Source organism: Myotis daubentonii, chromosome X (assembly GCF_963259705.1).
Source record: "Myotis daubentonii chromosome X, mMyoDau2.1, whole genome shotgun sequence".
Lineage (NCBI taxonomy): Eukaryota > Metazoa > Chordata > Mammalia > Chiroptera > Vespertilionidae > Myotis > Myotis daubentonii.
In genome coordinates, this window is record NC_081861.1 from 11,987,492 (window position 1) to 12,008,901 (window position 21,410).

Sequence of the window (21,410 nt, forward strand, 5' to 3'; positions counted from 1 at the left end):
TAAAATTTAAATTGACATAAATTGGGCTAAGGCTCTCTTGAGATATTAGAAAATAAGACAAGTTGTGCTACTAGATAAGAACTGTTTAAAAACTATAGTAATTAAATTTGTGGTTTGGATGCAGGGGTTAACAAATAGACCAATGAAACTGCATAGAGCCCTGAAATAGACATGCTTATATATGGACCCTTGATTTATGAAAAAGGTGCAATTTCAGAGCAGTGGGGAAAGAACAGTATTTTATGAATGACAGTGAAAAACTGGTGTCTATATAGAAAAAAAAATGCTACTAGAACCCTCCTGTTATTATACAAATATCAACTGCAGAGGGATTAAATACTTTTTAAATTGTTATAAAAATGTTCAGCCATACATATAATAAGTATACAGAATAGTAAAATGAACCTTCATATATTCTATCATCTAGAGCAGCAATTTTCATCTCATGGCACACCTAAAGTAACTACTAAAATTCTGCGGTTGAAAATCACTGATTTAGAGAGCTAGCAGTCTGGGTCAAATAGAGCATGGATAATGCTGGAAAGGAGGCTTGGGACACTGGTCAGATTAGTAACGAAAAGGGTGAAGATTATATGAATTGAGAAACATAGGAAATGGTAGCTCCTTCTGCCCCCTTATCTCCACCATTGATGTCCTTATTACCTCATGGGCCTTTGTTTTCAAAGAGCAGGACATTGTACTTAGCCATGGCTTGTGAGAAAGCTACCTGGGCTAGGGATCTGTTCATTTTGTCTCCCACTGCACCCATCTTTCTGCTGACCTCTGAGACTCTGGAGAGTATGCCTTGACATACCCACAGATATATGACTTGACAGCATGATTCCAGAGACTCATGACAAAGGGATGTTTGGCTCCGATGAAGATGTCCTGTAGATCCTGCTGTCTTGCAGAAAATCCTTTATGTATACCCTCACTACTGGGGCTTGGATTACTTAATGAAGCAAAAGAGGGGTCTCTTTACTTATTGAGGTCAGGGGTACTTTAAATGAGAGGATAGGAATCACAGAATGATTCAACAGTGGTCAGGCAGCTTCCAAAGATGGCAATGGGAAAGCCTCTTCCTCTAGCACATGAACTACCACCAGTCTCATCAGGAAGAATGCAAATCCTGCCACAGCTGTGTTGGTCCTGAACAAAGTGGACCTGGAGATGCTCAAGCCTTCAGTGAAATCTCTGACAAAACTACAAGTAACCTTATTTTGGCATCTCAGTTTCAAAATTCTTCTGAGAGTTCTGTCAATAGTGGGTACAGATGAAAGGAAGTGTGTGGAAGAGATATATGGATGAGCCCAGTATTAAGACAGCAATTCCCAATAGGTAGATGAGATGACCAACATGGACTCTTTCCTCTTGTACGGCCCCCTCAGCCAACTGACTTGTGGCCCTATTTATGGTTGACCCAATTCGCATTTAGAGAATGAGACTGCCAGCCTGATGCCTTTCTAATCAGGAGGTTCAAATCCCATTTTGATGGTCCAGGGACTTCATTAAGACACTTCCATGACACTCAACTGCTGAGCCACATTGGCCAGGACAGTGTGGCATTTTAATGAGACCCTGCAAACTTTCAAAACCTGAATATGATGTTCTCTTTTCACCTTCACAGGGCTTTCTCTTTTTTTTATCTTTAATTTCTTTACTGGTTAAGGTATTGTTCTCTATTCTTCACATCTACATCAGCAAAGGACATTTAATTTTTTTTAAAGACCCCCCCCCCTTCAATGGAAATAAATCTCCATATTGTATTTTGGCACCACAAGGACTTGCTATGTTTTAAAACACTTTTGTTTAAAATGATTAGAATACCTTGTGCAAAAGTGTAAACTAATTTTACTAGTAACTGTGACATTACCATTTCCCTCCCACTCAGAAACCCTGGATTCAAATGCCCCAGGGTATGGGGAGGGCAATGTGCAAAGCTAGGGGAAGGTGAAGATGGGCAATGGAAATGAGAGGTTTCCAGGGATCAAGTAAAGCTCCCTCCCAACACAACAGAGAGGAAACACAATGACCCATAAACATATTTGCCATTATATATATATATTTATTTTCTTCTTTTGGCTATTTACAAACCTTCATTTAATCATAATTTTCAGAAGCATAATTTTATGGTTTCATTTTTTTTTAATTCAGAATTGGTCATGTCTTTTTCATGCAAGAATTTACATTTAATAAGAACAACGGGCACCAGGTCACCTTGTGGGGTCTCTGCTGCTCTGTGTCCTTTTCTGGGTCAGGCCATCCAGGGCACGTGGATCCTAGTCCTCTTCCTTTCTTGGTTTTCATCTCCTGGACCCAGCACCTCTCTTGAAGAAGTACATGCGTATATGTGTAGTTTTACTTTATTTCATCTGCCTCCAGAATGACACTGGCTTGACTAGCTTCTGAATAATTCCTTGGCACTGTGGTCAGTTGCACTACACCTGGGTACCTTCAGTTCTGCTGATGACTACTGACCCCAGGGACGCAATCTAACAAGATGGTGGGTGCAAAGTCTCACACATGTTGAGTCAGCAAAGGTGACCCTGACCAACTGGGGCTTTTTCATAATTGAAGTATTTGAGGATGACACTGTAACACACCCCTCCCTACCCTGAAAACACAACACTGATAATAAAGATTTCATATTGATCACAGGACATTATACAACAAACATGAACACAATGCATTTTGTAGGACAAGTCACAATTTCCTTTGATGCTCAGCACCACAATGGGGTACCATATTGGTGGACAACTTAGCAAATGCATTCATTAGTTAATAGCTCAGAAGGTTAGTTAGCTCTTTTATGTACAGAATAAGGAATGGCCACAGCCTCAGCAAAACACAGCTCTAAATATACAAAGACTTTGCAGCATTGCTATTAACTAGATGACATGGATTGTAAGAATACATTTGACAAGCTCTAGTGAGACTCAACAGCTCTTCTGTTAGTTCTGCAAAAGTGACCCACAGTGTCAGATGGAACCGGAGAGAATTTGGTAGGAAACATGTCCCACATAGATACAATAAAATGACACTTTGCAGAGACAGAGGGTGTCTTTCCCACGGTAGTGATGGAGAGGGTATTTGAGGGGGACAGTTAATATGATAGCCCATGTGAGGAAAAGAAAAGGAAATGGTAGAGGATTAAGTGGGGGTTGCTCCATCCCAGACTTAGCAAGACCTTTTCCTCTGCCAAAGATCAAAATTATCTATCACCACAAGCACTCTCTGGCTGGGGCTGAGAGAGGCTCCATGGGCCAAACCCCAGGATTGCCCTATGTTTTCAGAGTTTTCACCCTCAGGTATGCAGGAGTGCGCTGACTTGGTATCTGAGATTTGGTTCAAAGAGCTACAGCAAGAAAATTAAAAATGAAGGAGGGAAGGAAGTAAAGGAGGAAGGAACAAAGGGAGAAAGGAAGGAATGGAGTGGGTCAGCAAGGAAGAGGAAAAAGAAAAGGAGGAAGCGAAACAAGAAAAGAATGAATGGAGCACATAAAGCACCACATCAATGCTCCTGGGTGATAGGAAAACTGGAGTTTTTATTGTTTTCTTTAGTGTTGAGTATGTTTGACAGTTTATGGTAACAGTTAAATGTGGATATTTAGCACCATATCATGAAATAGAGTAGTTAATTACACATATAAATGGGCAATGATAAGGAGGGTATTTAGGTCCTAAGATGGAGCCAATCATCAGAGTTTAGGGACATTCTGAGGGCTTCTTCTGTTCGTTCCAATATGGTTTGTCCCTGTGGCCTGGCTTCTTTTTAATAAGGAAAACCCTTTTAAAACCTTATCAGAGAAACACAGGGGAATGCTTTTCATATAGAAGGCATTAAATGCATGCAGGCTGAATTGTATTTGCACTGAAAAAGAACCGGCTTTCATGGTGAGAGCACAAGGGGCCAAGTCAGAAGGAGTCTTGTAGACAAGTATATGTGATGTGCAGACTACCTGAGGGGGAAGTGGAAACAAGCCTGTAGGAGTTGAGGGTGTGGTCGTGAGCAAGGCCTCCAGGGACCTCACAATGGCCTTGAGCCATTGATGGACACAGAAAGGCTCTGCCTCCACGACATGGACAGTTCTGTTCAGAGGCACAGGTTGAAAAGCTGGCCAGAAAATCGTGTCAATATTGAAAGAGAAAGCCTTGGACAGGAACACAGTGTGGGCCACAGCAAAGATGCAAAGCAGGTGAGGATGCACTCTGAGCTGCCATGAATAACTCACATCTTTCATATGCTGACTCTAACATCTGCACCACCCAATGAACACACTAGCTTTGATTAAGGGGTAGGGACACATGGCAGCTCAAGAGGGCACAGGGAGTCTTTGAGGAGATGATTCCTGTGTCCTGCTGGGCATAGGACGTGGTCTTTGGTGAGCTGGCAACTGACATTAATTTGGATTTGAAGACTCTGTGTTGCGATTGTTTGCTCCAGGGAATATTGCAACAAAAAGCATCTTGGCCCCCTTAGGGGAATGTCCTTACCTCCTTCCATAAACCATCAATTTCTAGCTCCAGAGTCAGGATCTGCAGGTGTTTGGAGTCCCAGGCCACAGATTCAGCAACCACAGTATCATCAGTATCATCACAGCTAGATACCAGATTTCTGGAATGTTCTCCCATTGACATCCAGGACACAAACCCCTTTGGAGTAGACACTGCCTTGTCCACGCCCTGCAATCCCTCTCTTGCGCCCAGTGTGAGACTTTGGCATCCTGCATACACAGCCTATAATACATGTGGGAGCACTTGTTTGAAATGACCTTGCTGCTCAGCAAAGACTTGTGATCAGCCCTGTCCTAGAACCACCAGATGTCATCAGACAGGCCTCTGTTGTGTTCTGGATCCATTCAGTGAGGCAGGAACCTTCCTCCTGCCCTCTGCAGTGTTGCTAGACTGTATACCAAGAGCCTTGCCCATTCCAGGACAACCTTGCACTACCTTCCCTTTATCTCAGAAAAGGGTCACTGGACTTCTGCACCTGCACTCCGGCCCAACCCTGCCAAGTCAAGTCAGAAACCTGGTGGTGGGGCCTCTCTTCCTGTTGTCTTTCCCTCCACAGGTTCCAGTTCTTCCAGTCTACCTCCATTTCCAGTCCAAGTCCAGAGTGTCCCAATAGACCCTATAAAACTACCTTCCCTCTGGATGATGACAGCAGATTCCCTGTGGTTCTCTTGGTCCCTCCTAGGGGTTTCCCACTCTCTTCTGCACCCACTAGTCAGATAAATTTTTTATTTATTTTTCTTTAATTTATTCATTGCTCTTATTTATTCTTATTTCTACTATTTTGCTGTTTTCTTTTTTTATTGCTTAAAGTATTACAAAGGGTATTACATATGTGTCTTTTTTTGTTTTTTTGTTTTTCCCTGCCTTTGGCTATCCCCTGGCCTCCCCCACCCCCCCAGCGTCCCATGTCCATTGGTGATGCATATATGCATGCATACAAGTCCTTCGGTTGATCTCTTATACCCCTCCCTCCTGCCACCCAACTTTCCCCGGCCTTCCCGCTGCATTTTGACAATCTGTTCCAGGCAGCTCTGCCTCTGTATCTATTACTGTTCAAAAGTTTATAATGGTCTCTAATATCCATGAATGAGTGAGATCATGTGGTATTTTTCCTTCATTGACTGGCTTATTTCACTTAGCATAATGCTCTCCAGTTCCATCCATGCCGTTGCAAATGGTAGGAGTTCCTTCTTTTGTACAGCAGCATAGTATTCCATCGTGTAGATGTACCACAGTTTTCTCATCCATTCATCTACTGATGGGCACTTAGGCTGTTTCCAGATCTTAGCTATGGTGGATTGTGCTGCTATGAACATAGGGGTGCACATATCCTTTCTGATTGGTGTTTCTGGTTTCCTGGGATATATTCCTAGAAGTGGGATCACAGGGTCAAATGGGAGTTCCATTTGTAGGTTTTTGAGGAAACTCCATACTGTCTTCCATAGTGGCTGCACCAGTCTGCATTCCCACCAGCAGTGCACAAGTGTTCCTTTTTCTCCACATCCTCTCCAGCACTTGTCGTTTGTGGATTTGTTGATGATAGCCAGTCTGACAGGTGTGAGATGGTACCTCATTGTTGTTTTGATTTGCATCTCTCGGATGATTAGCGACTTTGAGCATGTTTTAATATGTCTCTTGGCTTTCTGAATGTCCTCTTTTGAAAGGTGTCTATTTAGGTCCTTTGCCCAGTTTTTGATTGGATTGTTTATCTTCCTTTTGTTAAGTTGTATGAGTTCCCTATAAATTTTTTTTTTTTTAGTTAAGGTATTACAAATGTGTCCTCATCCCCCCCATTAACCCCCAACCTCCCCACCCCCCCACACACAAACTCATGCTCCCATCCCCCCGTTGTCCATGTCCATTGGTTTGGCTTATATACATGTATACAAGTCCTTCTGTTGATCTCTTCCCCTTACCCCCGCCCTCCCCTACTTTCCTTCAGGGGATTGAGAGCCTGATTGCTGTTTCTCAGTCTTTGGGTCTGTCCCTTTTCATCAGTCTATGTTGTTCTCTATAATCCACAGATGAGTGAGATCATGTGGTATTTATCTTTCTCTGACTGGCTTATTTCACTTAGCATAATGCTCTCCAGTTCCATCCATGCTGTTGCAAAAGGCAAGAGTTCCTTTTTTTTTACCGCAGCATAGTATTCCATTGTGTATATGTACCACAGTTTTCTAATCCACTCATCTGCTGATGGGCACTTAGGCTGTTTCCAAATCTTAGCTATGGTGAATTGTGCTGCTATGAACATAGGGGTGCACATATCCTTTCTGATTGGTGTTTCTGGTTTCCTGGGATATATTCCTAGAAGTGGGATCACAGGGTCAAATGGGAGTTCCATTTGTAGGTTTTTGAGGAAACTCCATACTGTCTTCCATAGTGGCTGCACCAGTCTGCATTCCCACCAGCAGTGCACAAGTGTTCCTTTTTCTCCACATCCTCTCCAGCACTTGTCGTTTGTGGATTTGTTGATGATAGCCAGTCTGAGAGGTGTGAGATGGTACCTCATTGTTGTTTTGATTTGCATCTCTCGGATGATTAGCGACTTTGAGCATGTTTTCATATGTCTCTTGGCTTTCTGAATGTCCTCTTTTGAAAGGTGTCTATTTAGGTCCTTTGCCCAGTTTTTGATTGGATTGTTTATCTTCCTTTTGTTAAGTTGTATGAGTTCCCTATAAATTTTGGAGATTAGGCCTTTATCAGATATGACATTGGCAAATATGTTTTCCCACACAGTGGGTTTTCTCATTGTTTTGTTGATGGTTTCTTTTGCTGTGTAGAAGCTTTTTATTTTGAAGTAGTCCCATTTGTTCATTTTCTCTTAGAATTTTTATGGTTTCCTGTCGTACATTTAAGTCCTTTATCCATTTTGAGTTTATTTTTGTGTGTGGTGTAAGTTGGTGGTCTAGTTTCATTTTCTTGCATGTGTCCGTCCAATTTTCCCAACACCATTTATTGAAGAGACTATCCTGGCTCCATTGTATGTTCTTGCCTCCTTTGTCAAATATTAATTGAGCATATTGGTTCGGGCCAATTTCTGGGCTCTCTATTCTATTCCATTGATCTATATGTCTGTTCTTGTGCCAGTACCAGGCAGTTTTGAGAACAGTGGCTTTGTAATACAGCTTGATATCTGGTATTGAGATCCCACCTACTTTGTTCTTTCTCAGGACTGCTGCAGCTATTCGGGGTCTTTTTTTATTCCAGATGAATTTTTGGAGAGTTCGCTCTAGATCTGTGAAGTATGCCGTTGGTGTTTTGATGGGAAGTGCGTTGAATTTATAGATTGCTTTGGGTAGTGTGGACATTTTAATGATGTTGATCCTACCAATCCATGAACACAGTATGTTCTTCCATCTGTTTATGTCTTCCTCTATCTCTTTTATCAACGTCCTGTAGTTTTCTGAGTAGAGTTCTTTTACCTCTTTAGTTCAGTTTATTCCTAGGTAGCTTAATTTTTTTGGTGCGATGGCAAATGGGATTGTTTTTGTAATCTCTCTTTCTGAAAGTTCCCTATTGGTGTATAGAAATGCCTCAGATTTCTTGGGGTTAATTTTGTATCCTGCTACATTGCCAAATTCATGTATTAAGTCTAGTAGTTTTTTGATGGAGTCTCTAGGGTTTTGTATGTATAATATCATGTCGTCTGCAAATAAGGACAGTTTTACTTCCTCTTTTCCTATTTGAATGCCCTTTATTTCTTCTTCTTGTCTAATTGCAATGGCTAATATTTCCAGTACTATGTTGAACAGGAGTGGTGAGAGCGGGCATCCCTGTCTTGTTCCTGTTCTTAGGGGAAATGGTGTTAGTTTTTGTCCATTGAGTATGATGTTGGCTGTGGGCCTGTCATATATGGCTTTTATTATGTTGAGGTATGATCCTTCTCCTCCCACCTTGCTGGGAGTTTTTATCAAAAATGGGTGCTGGATTTTGTCAAATGCTTTTTCTGCATCAATTGATATGACGGTGTGGTTTTTTTTTTTTTTCTTTCAATTTGTTTATGTGATGTATCACGTTTAATGAGTTTCGGATATTGTACCATCCTTGCATCCCTGGGATGAATCCTGCTTGGTCATGGTGTATGATCTTTCTGATGTACTGCTGGTTCTGATTTGCTAAGATTTTGTTGAGGATTTTGGCATCTATGTTCATGAGGGATATTGGCCTGTAATTCTCTTTCATTGTGTTGTCTTTACCGGGTTTTGGTATTAGGGTGATGCTGGCTTCATAGAATGAGCTTGGAAGTGATCCTTCCTCCTGAATTTTTTGTAGTAGTTTGAGGAGGATAGGTTTTAGTTCTTCCTTGAATGTTTGGTAAAATTCCCCTGTGAATCCGTCTGGTCCTGGGCTTTTGTTTGCTGGAAGCTTTTTGATGACTGCTTCAATTTCTTCCATAGTTATTGGCCTATCAAGATTTTTAGATTCTTCCTGATTGAGTTTTGGAATGTTGTATTTTTCTAGGAATTTGTCCATTTCTTCCAGGTTGTCTAGTTTGTTGGAGTAGAGCTGTCCATAGTATTTTTTAACAATCATTTGTATTTCTGTGGGGTCTGTTGTTATTTCGTCCCTATCGTTTCTGATTTTGTTTATTTGGGTCCTCTCTCTTTGCTTCTTGGTGAGCATGGCTAGAGGTTTGTCAGTCTTGTTTATCCTTTTGAAGAACCAGCTCTTGGTTTCATTGATTTTCCGTATTATTTTTTTGGTCTCTATGTCATTTATTTCTGCTCTAATCTTTATTATCTCCTTCCTTCTGCTCACTCTGGGTTTTTTGTGTTTTTTTTTTTTGCTCTCTTTCTAATTCTTTGAGTTGTACAGTTAGATGATTTACTACCATTTTTTCTTGTTTTTTTGAGATAGGCCTGTAGAGCTATAAACTTCCCTCTCAAGACTGCTTTCATTGCGTCCCATAGGTTTTGGATTGTTGTGTTTTCATTGTCATTAGTTTCCAGGATGTTTTTAATTTCTTCTTGGATCTCATTGGTAACCCAATCAATATTTAATAACATGCTTTTCAGCTTCCAAGTGTTTGAGTATTTTGCCTTGTTTTTATTGTAGTTTATTTCTAATATTATGCCATCGTGGTCTGAAAAGATGCTTGGTATGATTTCAATCTTCTTGAATTTGGGGAGACTTTGTTTGTGACCCAATATGTGGTCTATGTTTGAATCTGTCCTATGAGCACTTGAGTAGAATGTATATTCCGTGGCTGTGGGGTGAAGTGTTCTGAAGATGTCATTTAAGTCCATCTGATCTAGTGAGTCATTTAGGATTGCTGTTTCTTTGCTGATTGTTTGTCTAGAGGATTTATCCAGTGCTGTCAGTGGTGTATTAAAGTCCCCTACTATGATTGTATTATTGTCGATCTCTCTTTTGATATCTTCCAGGAGTTTTTTTTTATGTATTTGGGTGCTCCTGCATTGGGTGCATATATATTTATCAGGGTTATATCTTCTTGTTGTATTGATCCCTTTAGTATTATGGAGTGGCCTCCCATATTTCTTGTTATGGCCTTCACTTTGAGGTCTATTTTGTCCGATATAAGTATTGCTACTCCAGCTTTCTTTTCCTTTCCATTTGTCTGAAAGATATTTTTCCATCCCTTGACTTTCAGTCTGTGTGAGTCCTTTCTAATGAGGTGGGTCTCTATACACAGCAAATGTATGGGTCATGATTTTTTATCCATTCAGCCACTCGATGTCTTTTGGTTGGAGCATTTAGCCCGTTTACATTTAAAGTTATTATTGAAAGGTACTTGTTTGTAGCCATTTCTTTTTTTGTGTGGCTGTTTTCTTTCTGAGCTTTTTATTTCTTCTTTTTACACCAGTCCCTTTAGCATTTCTTGCATTGCTGGCTTGGTGGTGATAAACTCCCTTAGCCTTTTTTTGTCTGTGAAGCTTCTTATTTCCCCTTCAATTTTGAATGATAGCCTCACTGGATAGAATATTCTGGGACTCAGTCCGTTGTTTTGCATCACTTTGTAAATATCCGTCCATTCTTTTCTGGCCTGATGTGTTTCTGTTGAGAAATCATTTGATAATCTAATGGGAGATCCCTTGTATGTAACTTTCCGTCTCTCTCTTGCAGCCTGTAAGATTCTCTCTTTGTCCTGAACATTTGCCATGGTAATTATGATGTGTCTTGGTGTGGGTCTTTTTGGGTTCACCTTGCTTGGGATTCTCTGGGCTTGTGTGACTTTTTTCTTCCCCACCTCAGGGAAGTTTTCTGATATTCTTTCTTCCAATAGGTTTTCTAATCCTTGTTCCTCTTTCTGTTGTTCTGGCACCCCTATTATTCGTATGTTGTTTCGTTTCATGTTGTCCCAAAGCTCCCTTAGACTCTCCTCCTCTCTTTTAATTTTTTTCTCCAATTGAAGTACAGTTTGGGTGTGTTTTGCTTCCCTGTCTTCTAATTCACTAATTTGGTCTTCCACTTCTCCTAGTCTACTGTTGATACTTTCAATGGTGTTTTTTATTGCAGCTATATCGCTCTTCATTTCTTCTTGGGTCTTACTTAAGTTGTTGATTTTTTCATCTGTTTCTTCTTGCTTCTTGCATAAGTTGTCGATTTTTTCCTCCATCTGGTGTATGCACTCTAGGACCCTTATTCTGAATTCTTTTTCGGTCATGTTGCATGCCTCTGTATCACTTAGCTGCTTTTCTGGCGAGTCCTCCTTTTCTTCCCTTTGGGGATTTCTTTGTCTACCCATGTTTGATCTCACTGACATATATAGATATTGAGTCGTTCAGTGGTTGCTCCCTAGGTGGCAGTGGCTCCTCAGGCTGTGGTTGCTCCTTGGGCGGTTGTGGTAGCAGCTGCTCCTCTGTTGGTAGTAGGTCCTCTAATGGGTGCTATTCACAGCTGTTGTGGCTCTTCTGGCTGGTGAACGGAGGCTTCACACACAGCAGCTGTTCCGCAGACAGAGCATGTGGTGATCAGGAGGCCACTGTTGCTTGGATATGCTCCGTTGATTTATAGGCACAAAATACAACACAACAAGGCACAATGTACTAGGCACTGACCACAAATGAATTACGGTATTAATAACCCCAAATAAAGGTTGTCACCCGAGCTAAGAGAGTTGGGGGATAAGGAAGAAAGAAGAGAAAAAGATAGAGAGGAAAACAGAAGAGACAGAGAGAGAGAGAGAGAGAGAGAGAGAAGGGAATGAAGTAGAAGAGGGGAGGAGACTATTCATATGAGGAGAAAACTCCAATAGAACTGCCACTAATCCCAACAAATTCCAGCAACGGATCCCTGGAGTGAATACAAACTACAAACAACCAATAATATCAAGCGAGGCAAGGGAAAACAGAAGTACAAAAATAACCGGGCCGGGGGGGCAGGGGGGAGATGGGAAACAGAAAAAGAAAAAGCAAAAGCAGAACAACCTCACAAACAATCCTTAAAGGGAAAAAAAAAACAAACCAATATACTCAACAATCGAACAAACAACAACAAAACAATAGAGAAAAAAGAGAAAAAAAATTTTGGATAGTGAAGAAAGATAACGGAGAGGTGTATAAGGATTTCGAGCAGGTGATTGGAAAAGGGATATATAAGTGGGGTGAAATTTAGACAGGGGGTAAGAAGAATAGGGAAAATCTAAAGCAGGAATAGGGTAAGAGAAACAGGACAGCAAAAGGGGAAAAATGGGGAAGAGGGTTTTAGCACAGCGGCACAATTGAGGTAGAGGAAAATGATGCTAAAGGAACGATGAAAATAGAATGGAGAACCCTAGTCCCAAAATAAAATAAAGAGAAAATAAAAAGATACTTTAAAAAATGGTAAAATGGTAGCAGTAATAATACTGGTTAAAAATAAAAATGTAGTAATTAAAAGGGTAAAATCAGGTGATGAAAAAAGAAAAAAAATGGTTTCATAGTTAAAAGGTGAAACAATAATTAAAAAAATAATAATTAAAAACGGGCTGTAATGAAGGTGCTCCAGATCTTCTGCTCCTCTTTTTGGCATACCAGGTATTCAGGAGAATGTTGAATTTGCCTCTGATACACTGTTCCTCCATGTTGTAAGCCACAGTCCTGATTTTAAGGCAGGCTGTATTGGTTTCCCAGACAGCCCTTATCTGTATTTACAGAAGAGTCAGTTTGTGGCTCTGCCTCTGGGTGGCAGTGCCTCAGGATTGACCTCTGAGGGTATAAGACCTCTCTGACCAGGTGTTCTCTATTGTACCGGAAGCTGGTTTGGGAATGTCATCCGCCCAGAGCTGGTTCCCCAGTAGTCACTCCCAGCTCTGTTTCCCAGGCTCCACAAAAACAGCCTTCCCTTACAAGCTCTGCGACTGACCCCAAATGGGTAATCCCATGCACTGGGTTCAACAATCAAACGCACAGATTTAAGAGCCTGGGAAGTTGTGCGAACTCGCAAGGCTCCACCTTCCAGATCTGCGCAAAGTCTCTGAGCACGCTCTGGCTCATGGAACCGAGTAGCCAGCAAACTGGCGTACTCTGAGGCTGCCCGTTTGTGTCCAGTCCAACTGTGGGCTTACTTATAGCATTCCCTACTGCCAGCAGCCCTGGGGGAGCCCTTCCACATTCGTGGGTCACGCTGGCTCCAAAGGCCACAGTCTTTGTGGGGTGCAGAGTCCCCCCCCCCCCGCCCCGCGCACATTCCACTCTCCAACCTAAATTGCAAACCGCACCTTTGCGGGAAGTCTAATCTTTCTGTGGGGAGAAGCAGGGCTCCTCTGAGTTCACATAGTCGCGCTGCTTGAGAGCCGCTGTTGTTGGGTTAGTAGCTGGTCTCTGGATGCCGGTGACAGCCACTCAAGATGGCATGGTCTCCGCGGCTGAGCCAGGCCACCTGGAGAGGTTTCAGCCTCAGCCTCTAACCGTTCTCTTTTTCTAGGAGTTCTCTGTCTTTCCTGGCTGAAGACTGTCTCTCAGCTGAATCTCCTCTGCTTATTCGGGCTGTATGCTACCCATTTCAGCTGCTCGCCCTTATCTGCTCTGGGACAAGGCACCTACACGTCCTTCTAAACCTCTGCCTTTTTCTCCGCCCTCAGATTATTTTTTTAAACGTGCAAGATGAATGTGCTGCCTTGACTGCTTTTCTCCTAGACTCTTCCAGGGCATATTTTTTTAATTTATTGATTGATTAATTTATTACATTTGTGTCCTTATCCCCACATTACCCCCCTTCCCCCCATTCATGCCACCACCCCCTGTTGTCTGTGTCCATTGGTTAGGCCTATATGCTAGCATATACGTCCTTTAGTTGATCTCTCCCCCTTACCCCCTTACCCCTAGGGCATATTTTTGATGCAGAAAGGGGAAGTGGGGAGCTTGTTTGGATCCCGGCACCTCTATACTGTCTTGGAGTGGGGGGAGGGAGAGCAGCTAGGACTTGAAAGCCATTCATGTGGAAAAGTCAAATGATTAAGGCCCCTGAGAGAAGTGGAGAAGTGTAATAGAGTGAAGACAGGAGTGCCCGAGTTTGCTTGAAAGACCCCCCTGAGAGGGACAGGCTTCTCCCCTTTTCTCCACCTGCCTGGGCCTCCCGGAATCCAGTAAAGCCTTCCCCTTCCCTTACACAAAAGGCAAATCCTGATCAGAAGGACAAGAGTGTCAGGGAGGGTGGATGAGTCTCACTTCTTTGAGAAACTGAACCCAACCATGTCAACATAAAGTTCTAATAAGGAATTGTCTCACGTGGTTATGGAGGCTCAAGATGCCTTGGGTAAAACTCTCAAAAGGCTTACTTGTGCCCTTTCCGCAGTTGACAACAGCCATCTGAAGGTTTGAGCTGTCTCTTAATAATGTCAGACACACCCAATAAATAAACGCTTATGACAATGGCCAATATCTGGTACAGTGACAACACCAAATTCTGTCAAGGATGTGGAATAGCAGGAACTTGCATTCATTACCTGTGTGAAAGTGAAAGAGTACAGCCACATTGGAAGCTGTTTGGGCAGTTTCTTATGATAGTAAGCATAATTTTAACATAAGATTCAGCAACTCCATAAGTATTTACGCTAGTTGATGATGCTGTATCTGTGTAGACTCATCTGTTGTTAAAAACGTACCACTCTGGTTTGGGACATTGATAATTGGGGCATTATACATGTGAGGGAGTAAGGACTTACTAGGACATCTGTATACCATTATATTTATTTTTCTCTGCCATCTAAAAGCTTTGTAAAAAATTGAGATTTAAAACAAACACAATATGAACCACAGTATCTGAACAACAAATCTGAACAGGCCCTAAGGGAGACTGCAATTTGTGATGAGCTGGCACTTGTGTTTGGGGTGGGAGTAGGGAGAGTAGGGAAGCTGGGAGGGGCTGTAGGCTGTATGACACGGATGACAGGGAAGGTATGAAGAAGGATTTTAAACGTATGCCCTATATCTTGGCACAAATGTGGGGCATTCAGACCACAAATGCCAGAAAGCTTGGGGGAATACCACTGCCTTGGGAAAGCTGGGACAGTTGAGGTATGTTATTCAGAGTCTATGCTAATAACCACCTGACAACCATCTTGGTGAGCTGATGCTGGCTTTTCAAAAATTATTATCTTAATAGTATATAAAGAACGGACTAATTAGAATAGCGAGAAGCAGAATAAGTCATGTATGTTAAGAGTAGATATTCTCTCATAAAATACATTGGATAGTATATCATATAGAAATATACATATAAATGCATATGTTCTAAGCATATATATATGCATATACACACATATTTAGGTACAGGACACATACATCTGTGGGTATATAAGCACATGTAACCTATATTTATGTTACATGTATTGAAGTAATGCACACAAGCTAGATAGCGATGTAGAGTGTATTACTGAGAATGAAGAATGAAAGTGAAAACACCTGCAGTGGACAAGGGAACTGTAGACAGACAACCACAATTCCACACCTCCCCAAATCCCTGCTGCTGCTCAGCATCTCTAGTAGTAGCTAACTTTTAGAACCCACAGTTCCCACAGGATCATCTGAGTTGGTGAAGAAACCCCGTAGTAAGGGGGGGCTTCTCTACCCCTCCCCCACGGCCTGGGCACAACAGCGCTCCCTCCTGCATCGGTCCTGGTACTGCAGCATCTCTGCAAGGGGTGTGAGGCCCTCCTGGGTGAGGGCTTTGGTGTCCACTGGCTTCAGAACAGAGGGCACGACAGCATCCATCTCCAGGTGCTCCTGTCAGCTCTAGGGACCCTGGGTGGGGCTCTGGGCTGAGCAAATGCCTCCACCTGCCTGGGCAATCCGGGGAGTTAGAGCCTAGGTCTGAGGGACACAGACTGAAGTCCACAGAGGGCGGGGGCCCTGGTGTGGTCAGATGGAGGAGGGAACAGAGACAGGACTTCCAGGCCCCTAGATCCGCTCTCTGCCCCTACTCTCAGCCCCGAGGACCCAGAGAGCCAGTCCGGAAGTTCCGCCCACTGACTTCCGCCCGGCAATTCTGAGAGAGGAGACCGCCATCTTTGAGAGGCCGGCTTCGGGTCCGTAGAGGGCCGGAGCCCAGTGCTGCAGAGTCCAGGTATGACCCTGACGGACCACGGAGGCCCCAGGACCAGGGAGGCCCTCCTGTCAGCACTGAGAGTCCTCGGTGGGGCGTCTTACGGGGAACTACTTCCTGCCCCCCCTCGCCCACCTCCTCAGAGAACGGGGGGAGGGGCGGCAGGACAGGCGCTGAGGGGGTGCAATCTCAGGTCGGCACCGGCGGGCCCAGGCTCTGCCTGGAATCAGGGTGAGGACCAGACGGAGGTAGCCGGGAGCTAGTTCAGCCCCTGCCGGGGGCCCTGGGGAGTGAGGCCCACAGGCCTCCCTGGGGTCTCGGGGGTGAGGGCCTCCGTGCGGGGATCCGGCCTCCCGGTTCACAGAGGGAGGGTCCCAGGACCTGCAGGCCTCACGGTGAGGCCGTGGGGGGGGGGGGGGGCGGACAAGGTGACTCTGGGCCCAGAGCAGTCAGTCCCGGGGGACCCAAGGCGCGGGGAGACCACGAGCGGCGAGGCCTGACTTCCGGGTCCTCCGGGTCTGAGACCCTCGGGCGGCTCCGTGTCACCGCGGCATCTCAGGTCGGCAGAGGGGGTCCGGGACCTGCCCGGAGTCAGTGTGGGGACCCTGAGGGACACTGAGGGCGACTGGACCCCAGAAGAGTGTCCATCGGGCAGGCCTCCTGGGGGTGGGGGAGGGGTGAGCTCATGCATTGTGCTTTGTGATTTCTGCATTGGGTCTGAGAGACACGGGGGTTTGGTAGGAGGAGCAGGGCTTCAGGCAGCACAGGGGGGCCCCCAGGTCCTCCTGCTGTCACGTTGAGGGCCCTGAGGGAGACTGGGGGCCTGGACCCCAGAACTGTGTCCATCGGGCATGCTTCCTTGGGGTGGGGGAGGGGTGAGCTCACGCATTGTGCTTTGTGATTTCTGCATTGGGTCTGAGAGACACGGGGTTTTGGTAGGAGGAGCAGGGCTTCAGGCAGCACAGGGGGGACCCCAGTTCCTGCTGCTGTCAAGTTGAGGACCCTGAGGGAGATTGGGGGCCCTGGACCCCAGAATCCTCAGTCCAGGAGGCCCAGTGGGCAGGCTAACCACAGGCATAGTTTCCTGACTTCCCCACCCAGGTCTGGTGTAAGGAGCAGCGCCACAGGTCAGCTGCGAGGGGCACGGAGTTGACCCTGGACCCCACAATGTAGGGGACCCCACAAAAGTCCTCCCCTGCTACAAGCCATGGGGTGCTCCAGGGGGAATGAGCATGTGCGGTGTCCCCTGACTTCAGCAGCAGGTCTGAACCAGGCTTGGAACTTGACAAAACGTGCAGGGCGTCAGGTCCACAGAGGGGAGGGCAGAGTTGCTGCCCAGAGCCAAGTGGCATCCATGGCTTTACATCCGGGTCAGTGAGCCTGTGGGCTTCAGTGAACGGAACAGGGCCTCAGGGAGGCAGAGGGAGGGCCCAGGGCCTTTCAGAGTCAAGGTGAGGACCAGGAGGGAATTGAGGGGACCCAGGAACCCCCAAGGTAGAGCTCCACAATAGCTCACTCTCTCTCTTTGCCATGGTAGGTGCCGCGAATGCTTTCCAGGTATAATGTTCAGTGACTTCTGCCCGGAGGTCTGAGAGCAGCGAGGACCAAGTCTGGAGGATTGCTACACGTCCACAGAGGGAAGGAGCCTAGTCCTGCAGAGAGTCCCGGTATGACCCTGAGGGAGGATTGCCCACCCCCACCACCACCACAGAATCCAGCTTTGCCCTTTCTGTCAGCACCCTGAGTCCCAGGGACTGAGCTGACTGGCTGAATGCTACTAGTATTTCCTGGACACCACCAGCTCCCACCTCCTTATATAACTTGGGAGTCAAGGACATGGTCAGAAAGGAGCAACTGGAGGTTTTCAGGGGGCAGGGCCCAAACTTTGCCTGGAAACAAGATGAGGAGGGAGGGAGGGCTAAATACCTTATTGAATCGTTTCAGCCCCCTGCTGGGTGCCCTGGGAATCCCATGGTTTGGTGGCCTGATGTAAACTGCCCCTTCTTTGATCCCTTGTACAAACTTTGGAGGTATTAATCACAAGGGGAATCTGCCGACTTCCACATTCTGATCTTGGAGAGACTGAGAAATGTATATAGGAGCAGCTGTTCAGTCGGCTAGAGTGGAGGTGCCAGGTTCTACAGGGTGTCAAGGTGAAGACCCTAAGGCAGGGGTCCTCAAACTACGGTCCACGGGCCACTTGCGGCCTGCCGAAAACATTTATCCGGCCCGCCGGGTGTTTTTGCCGCCTCTGTGTGCATAGGAATTTGTTCATAGTTTTTTTTTTAAAACTATAGTCCGGCCCTCCACGGTCTGAGGGACAGTGAACTGGCCCCCTCTTTAAAAAGTTTGAGGACCCCTACCCCAAGGACTGAGAACCCAGGACCCCAAAGCAGAGATGGATCCAGTGCCCGAACTTGGATATTTCCTGTCCTCTGCCTGGGCAGTGTGGGTGTCCTCTGGAGGCATAGGCCTTGGACTAAGGAGTGTGGTTTCAGGTGAGCAGATGGTGGCCTTGGCCTTCAGGATGCATTCTCTGGTTAGGAAAAGGGATAGATCTAGGCCCTGCCAGGAGTAATTTTGTGTACCTTAAATTCATTGAGGAAGTTTCCACCACAGACAGAGGGGGCTCAATAAAGTCTGCCCCTGTCATTCTTTTCATCCCTGAAATGCCACAGGTGATGCACTTTCAGTACTGAGGGAGATGAGTCCTTTTTGTGAGCATCAATATCAGGTCAGTAGAGGTAGCCACATCTGGTCAGCAGAGAAAGGAGTCCCAGGATCTGCCATATCTCTAGGAAAGGACCACCTGGGAAGGTGGAAGGCATGAAGGTCACTGACCTTAAAAGAGAAGGTACCACAAAGTGTCCAGCTTGCTATGTTCTCAGATCCAGGAGGACCCTGTCAGGGATGCCTGAGTGTGGCAACCTCCCACTGCTGCCACAGTGTTTGGGATGGGGGATCTTGGGGATGTGAGGACCTAAGTCTGAGAGAAATGTGAGGTCAGTGGAGGGAAGTGTTCATGATCTCTCAGGTGACAATGTGCTTACCCTTTGTGAAGCCTAAATGTGCACCGTCTTCTCAGAAAGGGAAGGATGACACAAAGTCCAGGTGGCCCCTGTTCTCAGACCTGAAAGAAGCATATTGGCCCTAAGTGATATGCTTCTTTCTATCATGGGCAGAAAAGTGGGGAGTCATCAAGGAGGTGAGGACTTGATGGGAGAGACCAAGTGTTCCAGGTGGGAGGCCTGGAAGAAGGGCAGGTCCTGGCAGGAGTAAAAGTGACTCGCCTTCAGAGGCACTGGGGAACCCTACCAGGACAGAGATCCCTGTCTCTGCTGCCAGCCTTTTGTGATGTTGGCAGGGGTAGGGGTGATTTGGGGCATGGATATGAAGCTGCCTCACTTTGCTCTATAGTCTCTTAGGGAGGTGATGACCTTGATCTGAGAGTACATCAGGTCATTTGAGGAAGTACACCTGTTCAACTGAGAGAAGAGTCCTACGTCCTGCCAAGAGTCAAGGTGAGAATCCTAAAGAAGGAGTGAGTGTAGCCCAATCCCCAGAACAAAGTGGGGGCCCCCAAAGAAATCTGGCCTGTCCCTATTGTCAGCTCTGAAAACCCTGCGCAGGGCTGTCAGGTTGAGCCCCTCCCCATTTTCAGATCCAAGGACCCAGGGAGGGCACATCCTTGGTCTGATGGTCTGGACTCAGGCTAGCTGAGGCAGGAACCCAGGCCTTGGCATGGGTCATGGTGAGGAATGAGGGGACCCTTCACACTAGGACATGTGGAACCCATAGATTATGGTCACACAGTGTTGTCCTTTGATGAGTACTGTAAGCCTGGACAGGTACTACAAAATGTGGGAACCACTCACTTACTTCTGTTAAGTTTTAAGCATGCGTGTTCTTGTTGTAAGGGTGCTCTCAGGCCAGTGGGGCATGGGGGTGGGGGAAGCAGGCCCTGAGTGGGCACAGAAGGATCCTTGCCCCCAGAAAGGAAGACATTTCACAGCACACGATCCCACTATCAGACCCAGAATCTCTGGCTGTGCCAGTTTTTTGTTTCCACCTTCAGGATATTAGGGGACAGGTTTCCCAGCAGGAGAGACCCCTGTGAGACCTAAGGGCATCCCTGTAGAGTAGCCCTAAAATTCTTCATTCACAGAGCTGCCAAGGGTGTGTTCCTCAGCTGAGGATACTCAAGTATCCAAAACCTGTTGCAGGTGCAGCTATTCAGGGATGAGGAGGGATTGGTTATGTCTGCCTCCTTATCTTTGTCCCTCTCTGCCTTGTTCCCACACAGCCTAGAGCAGGTGTCTGCTGCTGAGACACCAAGTCCTCCCCAGAGCCCTCCGGTTCCTGACGCCGTGCCCCTGCTATGGCGGCCGCTACATGGAGCCAATCTGAAGATGAGGGCATCAGCAGCCAAGATGAACAGGAGACAAACAGCACAGAGGACTCTGAAGATTCTGAGTCATCACTCCACGATGCCCTGTATTTGAAAATGACTGAACTGGTGTTTTTTCTACTCCCGAAGTATTGTGCAAAGCAGCCAACTACTAAAGCAGAAATGCTGAGTAAGGTCATCAAAGAGTACGAAGATCAGTTCCCTGAGATCTTAAGCCTAGCCTCTGACTTCATGCAGCTCCTCTTTGGCATTGATGTGGAGGAAGTGGACCCCAGTACCCACACCTATGTCCTGGTCACCACTTTGGGGCTCACATATGATGGGATGGTGTCCAGTGGACAATCCATGCCCAACACTGGCCTCCTGGTCATTGTCCTGAGATTCATCCTTGCAGAGGGCGACTGTGCCTCTGAGGAGGAAGTCTGGGAAGCCCTGAATGTCATGGGTGTGCATGATGGGAAGGAGCATTGGATCTATGGGGAGCCCAGGGAGCTCCTCACCAAAGTTTGGGTGCAGGAAGGGTACCTGGAATACCAGCAGGTGCCCAACAGCGATCCTGCTCGCTACCAGTTTCTGTGGGGCCCCAGGGCCCACGCTGAGACCACCGAGTTGAAAGTCCGTGAGGCTTTTCTCAGGGATTATAGAAAGGATCCCAGTTATGTCCCATACCTGTCTGAAGAAGCTATAAGTGATGAGGAAGAGGGGGCCTGAACCAAGTTTCACTCAGGAACCTTTCAGGTCCATGTCTGGCAGCTTCTCCTGCTAGACATGATGTGAGGCCAATTCTTTACTCTGTGTTTGAAGAGAGGGTAGTCCACAGTCTAGGTAGTAAGGCCCAGGGCTATTTGCGGGGAATAAGGGCTGTAGCATCTTTGGGTTCCTGTGATGATTTAAAAATGTATCCTTGTTTTCTGTAGAATTTTTCAAATGTTTCTTTTCATAGGTTTTCTATACTTCAGTTTGTGAATGACATTGACCAGACATGTATTTGTACTATCCA

The 21,410-nt window shown here is 45.7% G+C and overlaps 1 protein-coding gene across 1 annotated transcript; it reads left to right on the plus strand.

Moving 5' to 3' along the window:
- Window positions 1–4,079: 4,079 nt before the first annotated feature.
- Window positions 4,080–21,121, plus strand: LOC132224784 (melanoma-associated antigen 4-like). Its single transcript, XM_059679885.1, is given in 3 exon segments — window positions 4,080–4,196; window positions 20,226–20,373; window positions 20,376–21,121. Coding segments are annotated over 3 exon segments (1,011 nt in total).
- Window positions 21,122–21,410: the final 289 nt, after the last annotated feature.